Source organism: Akebia trifoliata, chromosome 6 (genome assembly GCF_017979445.1).
Source record: "Akebia trifoliata isolate Shusen 1 chromosome 6, ASM1797944v1, whole genome shotgun sequence".
NCBI lineage: Eukaryota > Viridiplantae > Streptophyta > Magnoliopsida > Ranunculales > Lardizabalaceae > Akebia > Akebia trifoliata.
In genome coordinates this window covers 6,111,552-6,130,736 of record NC_141380.1, presented here as the reverse complement: position 1 = coordinate 6,130,736, position 19,185 = coordinate 6,111,552, and the positions used below count along the sequence as shown (strand labels likewise).

Sequence of the window (19,185 nt, the reverse complement as noted above, 5' to 3'; positions counted from 1 at the left end):
GTTTTAGGGAAGTCTTCTTATTTATAATAATAATAAAATGGTTGTAGAAGCCTACTTTGTCTCTGTTTTGTAGATATAATGTAAAATCCTAGTGTTCACATCCAATTGAATTGAGTTGTTTCTTTTTCGTTTCTTTAATGAGTCATGCTGGAGTAACATTGAAATTGACATCGTTTGAGACATTGGTGTGCACAGAATCATAGATGCTGCTCACTTGTATCTCGATGAAAAGCATCTTTGGTTCTCCAATCACATCCACGTCGACGATGTCTCAAACTATGTCAATTTCAATGTCGCTTTAGCATTTTCCTTCTTTAATTCTTGATTGGTTACTACAGAACAAAGCTTACCAACCCAATAAAGAAAATTGAAAAAAAAAAAAAAAAAGATATTTTAGTCAAAGGAAGCAAGATTCAAATTGGGTAATCATGGTCAAAATTTTCCATTGAAGATAGGGTTGATGGTGAGTGTGGTTTTCCTTCCCCAGCTGTTATTGCTTCCTTCAATGTTTTTGATCAATTATCAACAAGGGCTGCCTTTCTATTAACCTCTGTGCCATCTCTTATTCTTGTCGAAAAAAATCTGGAATTTATCTCAATATTTGAATGGAAGTGAAAGTGATTTACTTTTATTTTTATAAGTTATAGTGTAAATGTTCTAATCTTACATCGGATAGAAACAAATAAAAAAATATAACTCTTACATGGAAACTCTCATATAATGTAGTGAGTGAGAGAGATGTGAGTAAAATTCATGCACGCACAAGAGCCCATGGGTTCTAAAGAGATTTGCGTCAATCATTTTACTTGGAGATTTCTCGAGGTTCCTCATGAGTCCTTAAAGGTATAATTACAGAACAAATTCGATTGTACATTTATATTTGGAGTACTGTCTTGTACGACATGCGTCCAAAGACTTCATTCAGCTCAAAATTGAAATTGCGTATTTTGATATTTATAATTTATTTTGTTATTTTATTTTACATTATTTTCTGTTTATTTTCTCTAATCTAACATCACATATTTAACAATTATTTTCGTGAATAGACCATATGTCCACATGGCACCTAATAATTTGATTGGATGCCACATGGATGCAAAGCATAACATTTTATGAACTCGCAAAAAAATGGAAAAAAAAGTCATTTTCATCATTAAATCTAAATTTTAAATTTGAGAATTCATTGTAATCTATTTTCAAAGTCAAGATCTAATAAAAAAATAAAATATTTTCTTGAAATTTTTTTTTAATTTTATATCTCCAATTTAGATTCAAAAATTTAAAGTGCTAAGATGTCATTTGGACAAAAATGACAGTCCACATAACCCAATGAGAACCTTGGTCCAGGCTCTATATCTTCCTCTACATGTAATGGGTTTCAACCCAATTTTCCACTCAACTTACCTTATGGTGTGACATGGCCAAGGGTGCCCATGATAACAGGATATTAAATCTGCACCGAAGACCTAGGCAGGCTATTACCAATCCTCTTTATAACTGAAAAATGCATGGACCGTGGCCAAAAATGTCAAGCAAGTGACTTTTATGAATGAAAAAATAGTGTCTAGAAGGCTCTACAAATAATTAGTGGTTGACACAACTATGTAAAAAGCTTGGTCAAAGTTAGGAACTTTCAGACTTTCTTGATAGCAATTTGTGTGGAAAATTTGCTTTTCTTACGTAATTATGAGATTCTTTGACTCTCAATCTACAACCATTCATAAAATTTAATGGCCGGTTGACTGTAATAGTAAAAAAATAAATAAATAAAATTAAAAAATATTTTAATAATTTATTAAAAAATATAAAATCTTAAAATAAAGTCATTCATGATCTAGTGGGATTAAAAGAATCACATAAGATAGTGGCATTATACGGAAGAGAAGTACCCTTAGGATAAGGTCTGTATAATTCATTTATAAGGGAAAAAAATGATCATGGGAAATTGAATATTGTTGTCTGCTTGCACCTAAATTTTTTTTTTTTTTTTTAAATGGATTTTTGTTGTGATCCAAGGGAATAACTTACTGTTAACCAATCAACTACTTCAAAAGACCGATTTGTTAGAGAGGGAGAACTATGAATATAAGAGAAGCGGATCTTCTATAGCACACGATTCTTGTAGCAATCTTGTAGCATACTTTAAATAGTTGAGAGAGATGTTTTTGTTAAAAAAATTTTAAAAATAACATCTCAACTTCTTGTGATCATGACTTAGATTTGATTTTTTTTTTTTTTTTTTTAATGCAGATCTATATCCTTAAAAAATGAACAACTACTAAACTCCCCGAATTTCAAGTGTGAGATCTAATTTTTATTGGTTATGTGGTTCTCTCTCAACTGTTTAAAGTGTGTTACAAGGTTGCTACAAGAATTATAAGAGGGTTACAGGACTTAACCTAGAAAGAATCAAACTCGTGACCTATACGAATTTAGCACTTTGATTTCATGTTAACTAACCAACTACTCCAAAAGACTGGTCTATAAGAGGGGAGAATTATGAATATAAGAGAGTCACGAGACTTAATTGGGGTATGATACACCTGAGAGTGGAGGTAAATATACACTAATCAACACGTACAATGGTAGGAAAATAATTTTCTTTGGGATGGGATGAGAAAACATTTTTCGATATAGGGTGCAAAATCATTTGAGGCAAAAAAAATGAATTTCATATTAAATATGCAATCATCATCAATTTTTTTTTTAAATGCATTTTTTCAAGAAAAATTATTTCCCCAATAATTTTAGAAACACATCATAAAAACCCTAACAAAGAGGATTATGTTAAGATTAGGATGACAATGGATGCCAATGAGATAGTAACATTTGGGAAGAGAAATACATGTTATCCAGATGATTCGTTAAAGAGTAGTAAGTATCTGACACCCCCACGTGGCATACTCAAAATACTCTCCTTACGTGGCATGTGGTAGAACCATCGTGACTTATGCCTTGCGATACACAACTGCACATCCCCATGTTAGATTATCACGACTCTTAGCGAAAAAAAAAAAAAAGGGGGGACCAATGGCCTTGGTCACATGTATCGCTTTCCAATACTAGATATTTTCTTCAATCTCATTTTACATATTTTATTTTGTTTTATTTATTTCACTTCCTTTAACTCAATCTTAATTGTTCCCATCTTCGGATCTAAGACTCAAAAAAATTTCCATCAAGAACTTATCAAATAACAAATCGGGATTGGTTGTTGACAAAAATTCATGCTAAGCTAATGACCCAATGGCATGACGTCATATGTACGATCAAGCAAAAAAATCAAAGTCCACTTAAGCTACCAATACATTTTCTCTCCAACTAATCAATCACTAATTCTATTTCAATAAACATGACATCATGCCATTAAATCGTCAATGTAACACAAAATTTTGTCATAAAAAAAGTCTTTGTTATAACTATCTAAGGTTTTGGTGAGATGGTCAAGACCACATCTCAAGAAACAGTTCGAATCCCCCTGTTTGGATACATAATAAAAAAGGTAATTATTTATTTATTTTTTTACTTTTGAAAGTTAAAAAGTTAAGAAGTTAGTTTGGATTTATTTTTGAAAATTACTTTAAAAAAATAAAAATTCTTATTTTTTAAAATGCAAAATGAAACAACTTTTTTACTTTCTAAAAATTATTTTGTTCCAAAGCCATGTACTTTCCTTCTGATTACGTTTTATTTTCTATCCAAACAAGACCTTAGGGCCACCTTGACGGATTTATCCCAGAAATTTTATTTATCATGTTGAAGTTGCTAGAAAAGCACTCTTCAAAAGCACTTTTAAGTTTCAACCGATTAATTAGCAGTAATCAAGGAAAGTGACCTTGAGATACATTGAGCTGGAAGGGTCAACAGTCAACTGAAGACCATAAGCCATTAATATTTTATTTTACATTTTGATTACAAACAAAACAATTTTGCTTTTGGTACCCTTTGAGTTCTGACAAAAACATGCTCATGTCTGCACGTGTGCACTGTTCCTAAAGAAGCAACAATAGGGCCCACCATTCTGAATCAGGCGTGAGATGCGGTGGATGAACTCGGACCATGTCTTGCTCATCATTTTGCTCTACATGTACATTATATATTTACAATAACTTGTACTCAAAAGCCCAAAATTCAAATATAACTCTATAAAAACCTTAATTTTGTTTATTTAGTTAATTATGATTTCTCTTTAGACAGTAGGGCTGTCAATTATTAGGTTTGGATCGGATTGGTATCGATCTGATTAGAAATTTATTAGATCTGGACCAGATTCTAATTGTATTGATTTGATTCGTTTTGATTAGAATAATATCTCAAATTTGGTTGCGAAATGTGACATGGTGTTGCGAGCCTAAAAAGATAAAAAGCTTGATTTTCTACACCATTAACATCAAGATGCTTTTGATGTATACATTTGACTTGTGTGATCAGTTAGTATGTATTTGATTGACTTGATGATCCCAAATCTTAATAATAATAATAATAATAATAATAACAATTATTGTGTTTGCTTATAGAGTTACAAGATAATACAATCATAGAAATAGAAAACGTCGTTTTAAACGCGAATTTTACGTTTTAAACATGTTTTTTAAAAATTAATCTATTTTTTTTAGACTTATAGTTCATTCTTATTTGTGTTGTATATATATATATATATATGGGTCCGGATCAAGGGCCATATGAAAAAACATATGTAAAAACAATGTAACATTAATAAATTTTCAAAATATGGGTTAGAAGTTTCGGATTGAGCTGATTTTTTGTGAGGATGATTTCTATGATGGGAAGATCATCTGGAAAAAAAAAATCAGTCTAATTTGAAATTTCTAACCTCATTAAAAATAATTTAGAATGTGAACCGTCGATTTTTTTTCAATTTTTATCAATAATTTGTAAGTCACTTTTGATGGATTTAGAAGTCTCAGATTAAGCTGATTTTTTGTGAGGATGATCTTCTCATCATAGTAATCATCCTCGCAAAAAATCAGTTCAATCCAAAATCTCTAACCCATATTTTGAAAAACCATTGTTTTTACATATGTTTTATATATATAGGGGAATGCTAATGTCCAAGATCTCATGGGAACGTTAGCATTGTCCAACACTTTTTTTTTTCAATAATACCCCTCCTCATTTAATTCTTTTAGTGAAAAAGATAAGGGCGAGTTAGTTTTTTACATAATAAATAAATTTATTATGCCATTAATAAATGCATTGATTATGTTGACATTGATTGTCAAAACATTTACTAAAATAAATAAATAAATAAATTCAAAATGCTTAAATGTTCACAGTATTTATTATGTAAACGATCATTTATAGTGTAAAAGACCAATACGCCCTTGTCTTTTTCACTAAAAGAGAAAACGAGGAGGGGTATTATTGAAAAAAAATGTTGGATAATGTTAACATTCCCATGAGGTCTTAAATGTTAGTATTCCCCATATATCTATTTATCATTTTTCCCCTTTTTCTCATTTTCTCAATGATTTTTTCGATGTTTTTCCTTACTATTTTAAACATACATTCTGACTAATTGACTATGAATACAATCAAAAAATTAGTCCCACTCCTAATATTATTATTCACTTACTTTTCATATTTTAAATAGGCTTTACCTTTATATGATAAGGGAAAAAAGAAACATTTCTTAAACTAAATGTTGGATTGAATGAAATGTTTAATCAAGATTCATGTTAGGGACAGGGGATTTTTTTATGCTGACTACCAACGTGATGCAACCACCCTCTTTTATTCGACCTTGGAATCGACAATGTAGTACAAAGGAAACACTACACATGATGATGGATATTTTAAAACTAAATGTATTATAATATCCACTCCATGTCTAAACAAATATATTCAATTTTACCCAACATAATCGCAAAATGAATTATTGTATGATTGGATTAGGAAATAGCCAAAAAGTGATTTTCTCACAAAACACAATTCACCATTGATTGCAATATTAATGAGAAAAACCATTTTCAAGAGATGATGAGTTTATATTCAAGTTGAGATTTTTTTTTATTTTTTTTATTTTTTTGAGACACTTACCATGAGAAAATGATTTCCTCTTCTGGATAGAAAGTTTTCCATTTTTTTTTACCTTGATTACCCCTACCTTGAAACTAACAAACATTTTAAAGGAAATTCATTTTCCAAGAAAAATAAATTCTTAACAATTATTCCATAAAGTATATTATTATGGTCATTTCCCCGAACATATACATTCTACTTCTGACAACTTTAAGGGGTTCTATCTTTTTGGTTTAAAGAAATTAAGGTTCAAGTAGTTAGTTGGGATCTTCTACTCTCTCTCTCTCTCTAAATAAAAATGTATTTTTAATGCATCCACATGTTATTAGGTAGTTCTAGTAGTTCCAAATTTGCATAGTCTTGTTAGTCTGGACCGTAGGATCAATAGGCCCACCTAAAACACCAATCTTGATAAAAATCTAGTCCTCTCTTTAAACTTTTGTTCGCGTGTACTACAGGGACTACTACATTTCCATGCTCCCCTAATATAAAATTACAAAAAAAGGTTGAGTCACGTGCGTGTTCTCGTGTCCGTCCAAAAAAAATACTTCTGGTCCCACCCATGTGTAGACCAACACTTGGGAGGGCTGACCCCACGTTTGTCCCAGTCAACGCCGCGTCTTTTATACCTTTAATTTAATATATTTTTTTTTTCACTTATTTTTAATATGTAGCTTTCTTCATTGAATTCCAGTGGACCCTATTTATCCATCAATGATGAAATCACTATTATTAGAAGGTAACTTAGACATACCCCTCCATGTTTTTCTGAATATTTGAGATGCCCTTGTGTCATGCTCCCTTGACCACTGTCTCCTCTGATTGACCTTGAAAAAATCACTTAAATGCCATCATGTTTAATCTCTAGTTAAAAACACTGAATTTTTCTCTCAAAAATCTATTACCATCTTGTGGCATATCATGTTTTTGGGTGCCATAAGGTGAGCTCAAAACGACCCCTAGTAAGATTAGCCTTACTCTTATAGCAAACCCTTAATTTGTTATCAATGTAGATTAGTGATTAATAATTAGGAGATTAAGGCATGTTGTATATCAATACTAATTTTTTTTTAAAGTTAAATTACCATTTTGTGAGTTGAATATGACAAAATGCTGATTCTGATTCCAGGTCACTATTCATTTTAATTGTCAACCTACGAGATCTTCACTTTTATAATCTGTGAGATTGTCACTTTAAAAAAAAATAAAAAATAGCGATATCGCTATTTTAAATCATAGAGATTGTCACTTTGAAAAACTTACAAACTTGCTCTTCACATTTTGAAAATTAAAATGAAAAGTTGGTCGGAATAAGAATTTTGTCAAAAGCTGATCATGTTTTGGGAACTTTATCAACCAAGTTAGCCAAATTGGCAATTTTACCACCTTTTATCATTAAGTTATTGTTTGACCACAATCTTAAGTTTGAAGATGAGGAGAAAAAATTTACCCTAGATGTTGAAAATATTTGATTTTGAGGAGAAAAATGAAGGGAATTTTTTTGGCCAGACATTGAAGGTGATGGCTTTTTTTTTTTTTTTTTGTCTTCCAAGTAGAATGAAATCAAGAGATACATTTCATCAATTTTAAAATACAGGGGGCTGTCTCAAATATTCACCAAAATGTGGGGGTATGTCAAAATTTCCATTACTATGACTACAAGAAAAAGATCAAATTTTTTGGAATGGTTGAGATAAAGCTGATAAATAAGATTAAGGGTCTATGGCCCACTCATCTCATTGTACCTATCCCTACCATTTATTTTCTATAATTAATGTTTGAAAACAACCCATCCGAGGACATGGTTGTAACACCCATCAACTCTGGTTTTGGTTTTTCTTTCAATATTATGAGCTAATGTCATGTCATCCCCTTTTCAAAGGCTTTGCTTTATTGGTTTCTATTGGAGTTCTCTGTGTCTAAGTCTGGGTGTATGTTAGATTCATAATAGAGCACTTTTATGAATCGATTACGCCTTTTTTTTTTCCTTTTGTTCACACAAGAGAACGACAGATTGAAAGTTGGATTTTTTGTTTTTTTGTTTTTCCTTGTATTAAATACTTGATTATATATCTGTGTTAAAGAACCCCATCATTCCTTGACCCTTGTTTTTTATTGGGTTTCAATGGGTTCTTGTGTTTTTAGATGAGAAAGCTGAAGAGGAGAAGCTATATTGTTCCAAACCAAGGTGAATGATCATGGTCTTATCTGTTCTTCTTCTTTTTAAATTCTATTCTTTGGGAACAAAACCCAAATACCCATTTTCATTTTAGTATTTCAATTTGGGTAATATAACTCTGATTTCTAGTATTTGTTGTCTTCTTTTTTATTTTATTTTTCACCCTTTTTTGTCTGATAATTATGATGAATGGTGGATAAATGAAATAAAATCAAAATGTGTATTTGTTTATAAATTAAAATACAGATTATTGTTGTGAGCAGGACATTGATTTTGGGATAAAGGAATCAAAACCCCAGGTTTCTCACGTGCTCAATTCTGACCTTCTTCAAATTATAGGCTATGGGTTCATTTAAGAAATAATTTTTTGGGTTGGAATGAGAGTTTGCCAATCTGAGTATTTCTTGGAATAAGAGGTTTTGGCTTAGAAATCAACATTAGTAATAGAGGGGAAGAATTTTCCGCAATTAGGCCCCATGGAGTTGCCGACAAGACAACCTCGTAAAAAGATGACGAAACAATTGACAGGGAAGCGCGATGACACTCCGTTGCATTCAGCAGCAAGAGCAGGAAATCTAGCTGAGATTAAGGGAATCCTCGACGGAACGGGAGATGATGCATTAAAGGAATTGTTGTCAAAACAAAACCAATCAGGAGAAACTGCCCTCTATGTCGCCGTTGAATATGGTTATGTTGATTTAGTGGAGGAGATGATCAAGTACATCGACATCGAATCCGCTGGTATCAAAGCCAGGAATGGCTTAGATGCATTCCATATAGCTGCCAAGCAAGGAGACTTGGGTAAGTCTCAATAGAACTGTTTGTGTTTCTTGATTTATGTTTTCTTAGGAGTGAACATTAGTTTTGTTTTCGATGATGTTGCAGAGGTAATGAAGGTGCTCTTGAAGGTCCACCCGGAGCTATCTATGACCGTTGATCCATCGAACACCACAGCGTTGCATAGTGCCGCCACACAAGGGCATATTGAGGTAGTAAATTTACTCTTAGAGGTGGATGGAAGCCTAGCGAAGATTGCAAGAAGTAATGGAAAAACTGCCTTGCATTCTACGGCTAGAAACGGTCATTTGGAGGTCGTGAAGGCTCTTCTAAGTAAAGAACCAGGGATCGCAACAAGGAATGATAAGAAGGGGCAGACGGCACTTCACATGGCTGTGAAGGGACAGAACATTGAATTGGTGGAGGAGTTGATCAAGTCGGACTCTTCTTTGATCAACATGGTTGATACCAAGGGAAATACAGCGTTGCATATAGCAGCTCGGAAGGGTCGGGCTAAGGTCTGATACTCTCTTTGCTGATTGGATTTCATTAAATAATCAAAGAGAACCCCGAAAAATTTGTTTCCCTCTGTTTCTTTACTAGGAAGGCATCTTCAAAAACTTATGTTGGGGGGTGCATTTAAATGTAGTGTTGTAATCTAACCTCAAAATCTACATTATTTAGTTGATCTAGGTTTAACTCTAGGTTGTCAAATTGAGTCACCATTTAAATCATTTTCGTGCAAATTACTTGTGTCTTGCACGTATCATAAGTTTAGATACTTCTTTGTTGCATAATTGATTCCTAATCCAATGAACTTAACCATCCACTATGTCGGATTCTTTAGAACAAGCACCATATATGGTGATATCGATCAAATATATATATATATATATGGTGATGATCTAGAGTCCACGGTCAATGGGTTTATTTTCATCTTATCGAGTTAATTTAAGGTTAGAACTTCTTCATTGGACACACTGGTAGGTCTCAACCCCCGTTGCTGTGTATCACCGCCTCAACACGCCCTTCGAACAGAACCACTGACGTAACTCTCCCACTGATTGTGCAGATCTTAAGGAAACTATTGGAACACAAGGGAACCGATACAAAAGCCGTTAACAGAGTAGGTGAAACCGCTCTCGACACTGCCGAGAAAACTGGGAACTCTGAGATCGTAGCCATCTTACAAGAGTACGGTGTCCTGAGTGCCAAAGCCCTCAGACCGCAAACAACAACCACAGCCCGAGAGCTGAAGCAGACTGTGAGTGATATAAAGCACGAAGTCCACTACCAACTCGAGCACACCCGTCAAACAAGAAAGCGTGTGCAAGGAATTGCAAAGAGGCTCAACAAGATGCATGCTGAGGGCCTCAACAATGCTATCAACTCCACAACAGTGGTTGCTGTTCTTATTGCAACTGTTGCATTTGCTGCCATCTTCACTGTCCCTGGCCAATTCGTCGATGACCCGGAAAAAATCCCCCCAGGACTCTCCCTCGGGGAAGCCAACATTGCCCCAAAAGGCCCGTTCATGATCTTTTTTGTCCTCGATTCAATAGCCCTCTTCATATCCTTGGCTGTTGTGGTTGTGCAGACTTCAGTTGTGATCATTGAGAGTAAGGCCAAGAAGCAAATGATGGCTGTTATTAACAAACTAATGTGGTTGGCTTGTGTGCTTATATCAGTGGCATTTCTTGCGTTAGCTTTTATTGTGGTGGGAAAAGAGGAGAAATGGTTGGCAATTGGGGTGACAATTATAGGGACGACAATTATGGCAACGACGTTGGGGACAATGTGTTATTGGGTGATTATGCATCGGATTGAGGCGTCGAACTTGAGAAACCTTAGGAGATCATCATTGGGAAGCAGGTCGCGATCCTGGTCCTTGTCAGCATCAGAAACGGAGATTAACGAGTTTAAGAAGATGTATGCAATTTGAGATTTTCTATACCAATTGCCTTTTTTTCCATTAATGGCGTCACAGGTATTTTATTTTCTTAAGCTTGTATTTTTTGTTTGCTTTCAGTTGCATATATACTTTTTTTTGTTGGTTGAAAGATGTATGCATACAATGTACAGTGCAAGACAATATATCATCAATGAGTTAGCTATAAGGATATGTAAGCTTATAAACATTTTTACTAATAACTGTAAAACAACCGTGGTTTTAAAACTCATTTTGACGCCTCGTCTCGTCCATGAACTAGACCGAGTTGTCTCAGATGAGACATCCACCTAAATTGAGTCGTTTCGGATGAGATTTAGTACAATGCCTTAAAGTCAGAACAAAATATGCCTTTGAGACAGACTTGTCAACTCATCTCGTTGTTGGACAAAACCAAGACAACTTGGACGAGTCATCTTGATCTCTGACGAGATTTAAAACCATGAGAACAACTCAACAATTTTGATTTACAATCTACAACCTATTTGTGTGAAACACGGTAATTGCCATCTATAATTATAATATAGTTATATGTTGTAGGATTACTTTATTAGTTTCAGCTGAATAGTTACAATTAGAGACTTAGAGCTTTGCCTATGAAACTGCATTTCTAAAGCTAAACGGGCTGTTTGGGCCAATTCCAAAAACACAATATACTAAAATATTATAGTTGTATATTATACATAAAGCTTTTAAGCCTAAACAAGTTAAAAGCTTTGTGGGTTTGGGTCATTGGGTAGGGTGAAAGGGTATTTTTAGGAGATTGTAAAATATTGCATCTTGGACTCGTCTTATTCTCAACTTCAAATATTTTTGGAGGACTATGTAACAAGGACACTCCATTCTCTAAGCATTTGTTATGTTACACATTATCATACTAATATGTCAGACACATACAAGCAAAACTTTCTGAAAAATTAGTTATTTTAAATGTTTTGGTACGATTATACTTTTTTGTCATGAATTGCATAATCAAATTCTCTAAAAATACACTCTTTTTATGTGCTAAATTACTTTGGAAATGTATCTATCAACATTTGGATTGAACAGTATGTCTTAACACTTTGTATCCATTTTGGACATCAGGTGCCAGTGTCATTGCATCAGTGGAGGAAAGTAATAATAAGGGGGAAACTTGCAATCCATCAACATGTTTTTTCTTGGTTCGTCTGTTTTTGTGAAAAATCAAGTACCATCAACATCATCATCAAAGTTTTATCCCAAATATTTGGGGTCGACTAAACGAAACTTGTTCATCCATTCGATTCTACTACATTTTGGATTCTACTTAAAGTGGGTGGCACTAAAAGCGCTAAAGCGGAGCCTAGACGCACGGCCTTTGACAATAGAGGTAAAAAAAATCTATATACTTCATAAGGGAATTGAGTACTTTGTAAGCAGAGATGTGATGATCACGTTCACAATTGAACATGTAAACAAACAAATAGTAAATAATTGTATGAGATTAGAACAATTCATTAGCTCTAAGAAAGAAATCACTGTTTTCGAGCTCTATAGAGAAAATAATTATTATTTTAAATATAAATTTGTATATTAAAAAAATGTTGTTTAAACCAATTTAACTGTGATGACATGTTTAGAGCTGCTATTGGCAGATTGGCACCCCAAATTTTACTTATTACACCCCAATTAAAAATAAAGAAAATGAGTGAAAGTTGGGGTGCCAATAGAAGCTCTCGCATTTTTTATTTTGGCTAGATTACTATTATTTGGGTTGAGGACTTTATATGAGCCTAATCATAATCATAATGAATGTCATAATGTTTGGTAATGTTGAGATTATAATCTGAACCAAACCTTTGTAATGTTTGAAGAGTTTGTTTTAATCTTGGAAAATTTATTTAAAGGACCTTGGCAGAGTGACATTTTTCTAATAGTCCCTAATTTTTAGGATTTCTCTTAATAATCCATTTAGTAAAACTTTTTTTTTTAAATCAGTCTTTGAGTCTCTCCTCACAATTGAAACGTCGAATATGACCAAACCATTCGAACTTACCATTTTCATCCAAAAAATTGGATTTTAAACATCCCAGTCGAGTTTAGGAGACTCCATTCTAACGTTAAGGATTTGAGAAGGAAGAAGAAATCATTATCAAGTCATATAAAATCCTAATCCCAAATAATAGTAATCTAGTCAAAATATAAAAAATGAGGGATTTTCTATTGGCACCCCCAACTTTTACTTATTTTCTTTATTTTTAATTGGGGTGTAATAAGTAAAATTTGGGGTTCCAAACTGCCAATAGCCGCTCTAAACAAAATAATAGTTTATAATCTCATCAGAAACTGAGATGACTCGCCGAGTCAACTAGAATTTTGTATATATATATATATATATATAAAATTATTTATTATTTAAATAAAAATATTATACAGTAATTAAGCATTTTCTAATTATAATCTTATTTAAAAAAAATATATATAATTACTTATGTATAAATATATATTGATAAATAATTGTAAATGAAGTTAACTGATTTATCTCTCAAAAGACTACATGACTCATTCAAGACAACTTGGTCTCATCCATGTACGAGACGAGACAACAAAGTCATATTTCACCAATTCTCATCATGGTTTCCAAACCTGATTTCTTGTCTATCGAGAACAAGTCATCACAGTAATAAACAACATTTTGTAAATATACAAATTTATATTTAAAATAATTATTATTTTTTCTATTATAAGCTGAGTAAATGGATGTTCCATCATAAAACACTATGTTGAATGAATCACAAATATATAGTTTTTTTTTTTTTTTTTTTTCAAATAAAAAACTTGAGAAATGTTTGACTCAGACGAGTTTTTTATAAACTCGGTCAAAGTTTCAAAATATTGGATCTTAAATGAATCAATGTGCTCGATTGGTTTTTGCGATCAAGATGACTCTAGTGGAGTTGTCTTGGAATCACTCGGATACATTTTAAAATCATAATTCTCAATCGCAACCATTTCTCCCAACTTTGAATCTTGATTTTTGATGCAACATTAAACTTTGCAACATGTTATTATTTGATCAATAGAATGTTAAAAAGATAAAAATACTTTTTAAATATATTATTAATAGATAGATTATGTTAAATACATTAATGAGATTCATCCAAGGACACTTTTGTACTTTTTAAAATTTTAATTAATATGGATTTACGTCAACGATACTCACCTTTCACTCACTACATTAGTTAAGATATTAATATCAATAGATCAAAATTTCATGGCTCGACTAATAATTTGGTTCGGGGAAGTAGATGTCAAACAACTATTGGTGACATGTAGCACCTTGAGATATGAATCATATGCCATCGTAGGCCTACCAATTGAAAGCCAATAAATTTAGAGAGCTGCTATTGCCACACTATCTTTTACAAATGCCACACCAATCACTTTGTAAATCACCAAAGTATTGCACACAGTTGGTGTGGCAGTAGTAAAAAATTGGTGTGACAATAGTTACTATCTAAATTTATGGATGGGATAATCTGCACATCTCGTCATAACTTACGAGATAGAGACTCATAACCTTCCCCATAGTTCCAGCATCAACTCGGGATCACATGCCAAGTTCAACAACTTAATTTTATGACTCATCATAGTCGGGATGGGCGGTTGCATATGCTTCCAACAAAGGTCCCCACTGTGTCACCTGACAACGAACAAGGAGTGATGATTGGACCATGCCAGCGAGATATACGGAACATGTCACGGAGATATGTGCAATCATTACCTGTTAGGGAGAGTCAGCTGTCTAATAGGCCTACGAAGACAACAATGGACATATCATAGGTTGTAAAAGGAAGCCGTACTTTAGGCAAAAGAGCGAAATCAAATAGAGAAACTCAAGTTTTAGAGCTCAAGAACTGTGATTTCTTTCTTAGAGTTAATGAATTGTTCTAATCTCATACAATTATTTACTATTTGTTTGTTTACATGTTCTAGTGAACAGTTGGAGAAATATGAAGACTATTTTGTGAACGTGATCATCACATCTCTGCTTACAAAGTACTCAATTCCCATTCTTAAATATATAGATTTTTTTTACCTCTGTTGTCAAAGGCTGTGCGCCTAGGCTCCGCTTTAGTGCTTTTAGTGCCACCCACTTTAAGTGGAATCCAAAAAGTAGTAGAATCAAATGGATGAATAAGTTTCATTTAGTCGACCCCAAATCTTTGGGATAAAACTTCAATGATGATGCCGATAATACTTGATTTTCCACAAAAATAGATGAACCAAGAAAAATCATGTTGATGGATTGTAGGTTTCCCCCTTATTACTTTCCTCCACCAATGCAACAACACTGGCACCTGATGTCCAAAATGGATACAAAGTGTTAAGACACACTGTTCAATCCAAATGTTGATAGATACATTTCCAAAGTAATTTAGCACATAAAAAGAGTGTATTTTAGAGAATTTGATTATGCAATTCATGACAAAAAAGTATAATCGTAACAAAACATTTAAAATAACTAAATTTTCAGAAATTTTTGCTTGTATGTGTCTGACATATTAGTATGATAATGTGTAACACAACAAATGCTTAGAAAATGGAGTGTCCTTGTTACATAGTCCTCCAAAAATATTTGAAGTTGAGAATAAGACGAGTCCAAGATGCAATATTTTACAATCTCCTAAAAATACCCTTTCACCCTACCCAATGACCCAAACCCACAAAGCTTTTAACTTGTTTAGGCTTAAAAGCTTTATGTATAATATACAACTATAATATTTTAGTATATTGTGTTTTTGGAATCGGCCCAAACAGCCCATTTAGCTTTAGAAACGCAGTTTCATAGGCAAAGCTCGAAGTCTCTAATTGTAACTATTCAGCGGAAACTAATAAAGTAATCCTACAACATATAACTGTATTATAGTTATAGATGGTAATTACCATGTTTCACACAAATAGTTTGTAGATAGTAACTCAAAATTGTTGAGTTGTTCTCATGATTTTAAATCTCGTCAGAGATCAAGATGACTCATCCAAGTCATCGTGGTTTCGTCCACCAACGAGATGAGTTGACAAGTCTGTCTCAAAGGCATATTTTGTTCTGACTTTAAGGCATTGTACTAAATCTCATCCGAGACGACTCAAATAAATTGGATGTCTCATCTGAGACAACTCGGTCTCGTTCATGGATGAGACGAGATGTCAAAACGAGTTTTAAAACCATGGTTGTTTTACAGTTTTAAGTAAAAATGTTTATAAACTTACTTATCCTTAATGCTAACTCATTGATGATATATTGTCTTTCACTTTACATTGTATACATACATCTTTCAACCCAAAAAATTATATGCATCTGAAAGCAAACAAAAAAAAGAAGCTTAAGAAAATAAAATACCTGTGATGCCATTAATGGAAAAAAGGCATTTGGCGTAGAAAATCTCAAATTGCATACATCTTCTTAAACTCGTTAATCTCCGTTTCTGATGCTGACAAGGACCAGGATCGTTACCTGCTTCCCAATGATGATCTCCTAAGGTTTCTCAAGTTCAATGCCTCAATCCGATGCATAATCACCCAATAACACATTGTCCCCAATGTCATCGCCATAATTGTCGCCCCTATAATTGTCACCCCAATTGCCAACCATTTCTCCTCTTTTCCCACCACAATAAAAGCTAACGCAAGAAATGCCACTGATATAAGCACACAAGCCAACCACATTAGTTTGTTAATAACAGCCATCATTTGCTTCTCGGCCTTACCTCAATGATCACAACCGAAGTCTGCACGACCACAACAGCCAAAGAAATGAAGAGGGCTATCGAATCGAAGACAAAAAAGATCATGAACGGGCCTTTTGGGGCGATGTTGGCTTCCCTGAGGGAGAGTCCAGGGTCGTCGACGAATTGGCCAGGGACGGTGAAGATGGCAGCAAATGCAACAGTTGCAACGAGAACAGCAACCACTGTTGTGGAGTTGATAGCATTGTTGAGGCCCTCAGTGTGCATCTTGTTGAGCCTCTTTGCAATTCCTTGCACACGCTTTCTTGTTTGACGAGTGTGCTCGAGTTGGTAGTGGACTTCGTGCTTTATATCACTCACAGTCTGCTTCAGTTCTCAGGCTGTGGTTGTTGTTTGCGGTCTGAGGGCATTGGTACTCAGGACACCGTACTCTTGTAAGATGGCTACGATCTTGGAGTTCCTCGGCAGTGTCGAGAGCGATTTCACCTACTCTGTTAACGGCTTTTGTATCGGTTCCCTTGTGTTCCAATAGTTTCCTTAAGATCTGCACAATCACTAGGAGAGTTACGTCAGTGGTTCTGTTCAAAGGGTGTGTTGAAGCGGTGATACACATCAATGGTTGAGACCTACCAGTGTGTCCAACGAAGAAATTCTAACATAAAATTAACTCGATAAGATGAAAATGAACCCATTAACCGTGGACTCTAGATCATCACCATGTATGGTGCTTGTTCGAAAGAATCCGACATAGTGGATGGTTAAGTTCATCGGATTAGGAATCAATTATGCAACAAAGAGGTATCTAAACTTATGATACGTGCAAGACACAAGTAATTTGCATGAAAATGATTTAAATGGTGACTCAATTTGACAACCTAGAGTTAAACCTAGATCGACTAAATAATGTAGATTATGAGGTTAGATTACAACACAACATTTAAATGCCCCCCAAACATAAGTTTTTGAAGATGCCTACCTAGTAAAGAAACAGAGGGTAACAAATTCTTCGGGTTCTCTCTTTGCTTATTTAATGAAATCCAATCAGCAAAGAGAGTATCAGACCTTAGACCAACCCTTCCGAGCCACTATATGCAATGCTGTGTTTCCCTCGGTATCAACCATGTTGATCAAAGAAGGGTTTGACTTGATCAACTCCTCCACCAATTCAATGTTCTGTCCCTTCACAGCCATGTGAAGTGCCGTCTGGCCCTTCTTATCGTTCCTTGTTGCGATCCCAGGTTCTTTACTTAGAAGAGCCTTCATGACCTCCAAATGACCGTTTCTAGCTGTAGAATGCAAAGCAGTTTTTCCATTACTTCTTGCAATCTTCGCTAGGCTTCCATCCACCTTTAAGAGTAAATTTACTACCTCAACATGGCCTTGTGTGGCAGCACTATGCAATGCTGTGGTGTTCGATGGATCAACGGTCATAGATAGCTCCGGGTGGACCTTCAAGCACACCTTCATTACCTCTGCAACATCATCGAAAACAGAACTAATGTTCACTCCTGAGAAACATACATCAAGAAATACAAACAGTTCTATTGAGACTTACCCAAGTCTCCTTGCTTGGCAGCTATATGGAATGCATCTAAGCCATTCCTGGCTTTGATACCAGCAGATTCGATGTCGATGTACTTGATCATCTCGTCCACTAAATCAACATAACCATATTCTGCGGCAACATAGAGGGCGGTTTCTCCTGATTGGTTTTGTTTCGACAACAAATCCTTTATTGCATCATCTCCCGTTCCGTCGAGGATTCCCTTAATCTCAGCTAGATTTCCTGCTCTAGAGGCCGAATGCTGCGTAGTGTCATCGCGTTTCCCTGTCAATTGTTTCGTCATCTTTTTATGAAGTTGTCTCGTCGGCAACTCCATGGGGCCTAATTGCAGAAAAATCTTCCCCTCTATTACTAATGTCGATTTCTAAGCCAAAATCTCTTATTCCATGAAATACCCAGATTGGCAAACACTCATTCCAACCCAACAAATTATTTTTTAAATGAACCCATAGCCTATAATTAGAAGGAGGTCAGAATTGAGCACGTGAGAAACCTGGGGTTTTGATTCCTTTATCCCAAAATCAATGTCCTGCTCACAACAATAATCTGTATCTTAATGTATAAACAAATACACATTTTGATTTTATTTCATTTATCCACCATTCATCATAATTATCAGACAAAAACGGAAGAAAAAGTAAAATAAAAAAGAAGACAACAAATACTAGAAATCAGAGCTATATTACCCAACTTGAAATGTTAAAATGAAAATGGGTATTTGGGTTTTGTTCCCAAAGAACAGAATTTAAAAAGAAGAAGAACAGACAAGACCATGATCATTCACTTGGTTTGGAACAATAGAGCTTCTTCTCTTTAGCTTTCTCATCTAAAAACGCAAGAACTTATTGAAACCCAATCAAAAACAAGGGTCAAGGAATGATGGGGTTCATCAACACAGATATATAATCAAGTATTTAATACAAGGAAGAAAAAAAAAAAAAATCCAAATTTCAATCTGTCGTTCTCT

At 34.2% G+C, this 19,185-nt stretch overlaps 1 protein-coding gene and 1 pseudogene across 3 annotated transcripts in view; one reads left to right on the top strand and one right to left on the bottom strand.

Annotated features, from left to right (window-relative positions):
* Window positions 1-7,830: 7,830 nt before the first annotated feature.
* The window catches only part of LOC147399897 (ankyrin repeat-containing protein At5g02620-like), a 13,270-nt gene continuing 1,915 nt past the window's right edge, over window positions 7,831-19,185 (top strand). The window contains exons 1-5 of one of the 2 annotated variants that reach the window (XM_086445462.1): window positions 7,831-8,230; window positions 8,485-9,022; window positions 9,107-9,516; window positions 10,071-10,985; window positions 12,033-12,471. In XM_086445462.1, coding sequence (XP_086301588.1) covers window positions 8,698-9,022; window positions 9,107-9,516; window positions 10,071-10,940 — 1,605 coding nt within the window. In that variant the 5' untranslated portion in view covers window positions 7,831-8,230; window positions 8,485-8,697 and the 3' untranslated portion in view covers window positions 10,941-10,985; window positions 12,033-12,471. Of the gene's footprint in view, window positions 8,231-8,484; window positions 9,023-9,106; window positions 9,517-10,070; window positions 10,986-12,032; window positions 12,472-19,185 lie in introns of those variants that run through there. The other variant, XM_086445463.1, reaches the window with a different exon arrangement.
* LOC147399898 (ankyrin repeat-containing protein At5g02620-like) lies at window positions 16,313-18,799 on the bottom strand (annotated as a pseudogene). Its single transcript, XR_015179522.1, has 3 exons — window positions 18,210-18,799; window positions 17,728-18,126; window positions 16,313-17,209 (listed from the first exon to the last, which is right to left on the bottom strand). The product of XR_015179522.1 is annotated as an ankyrin repeat-containing protein At5g02620-like (transcript).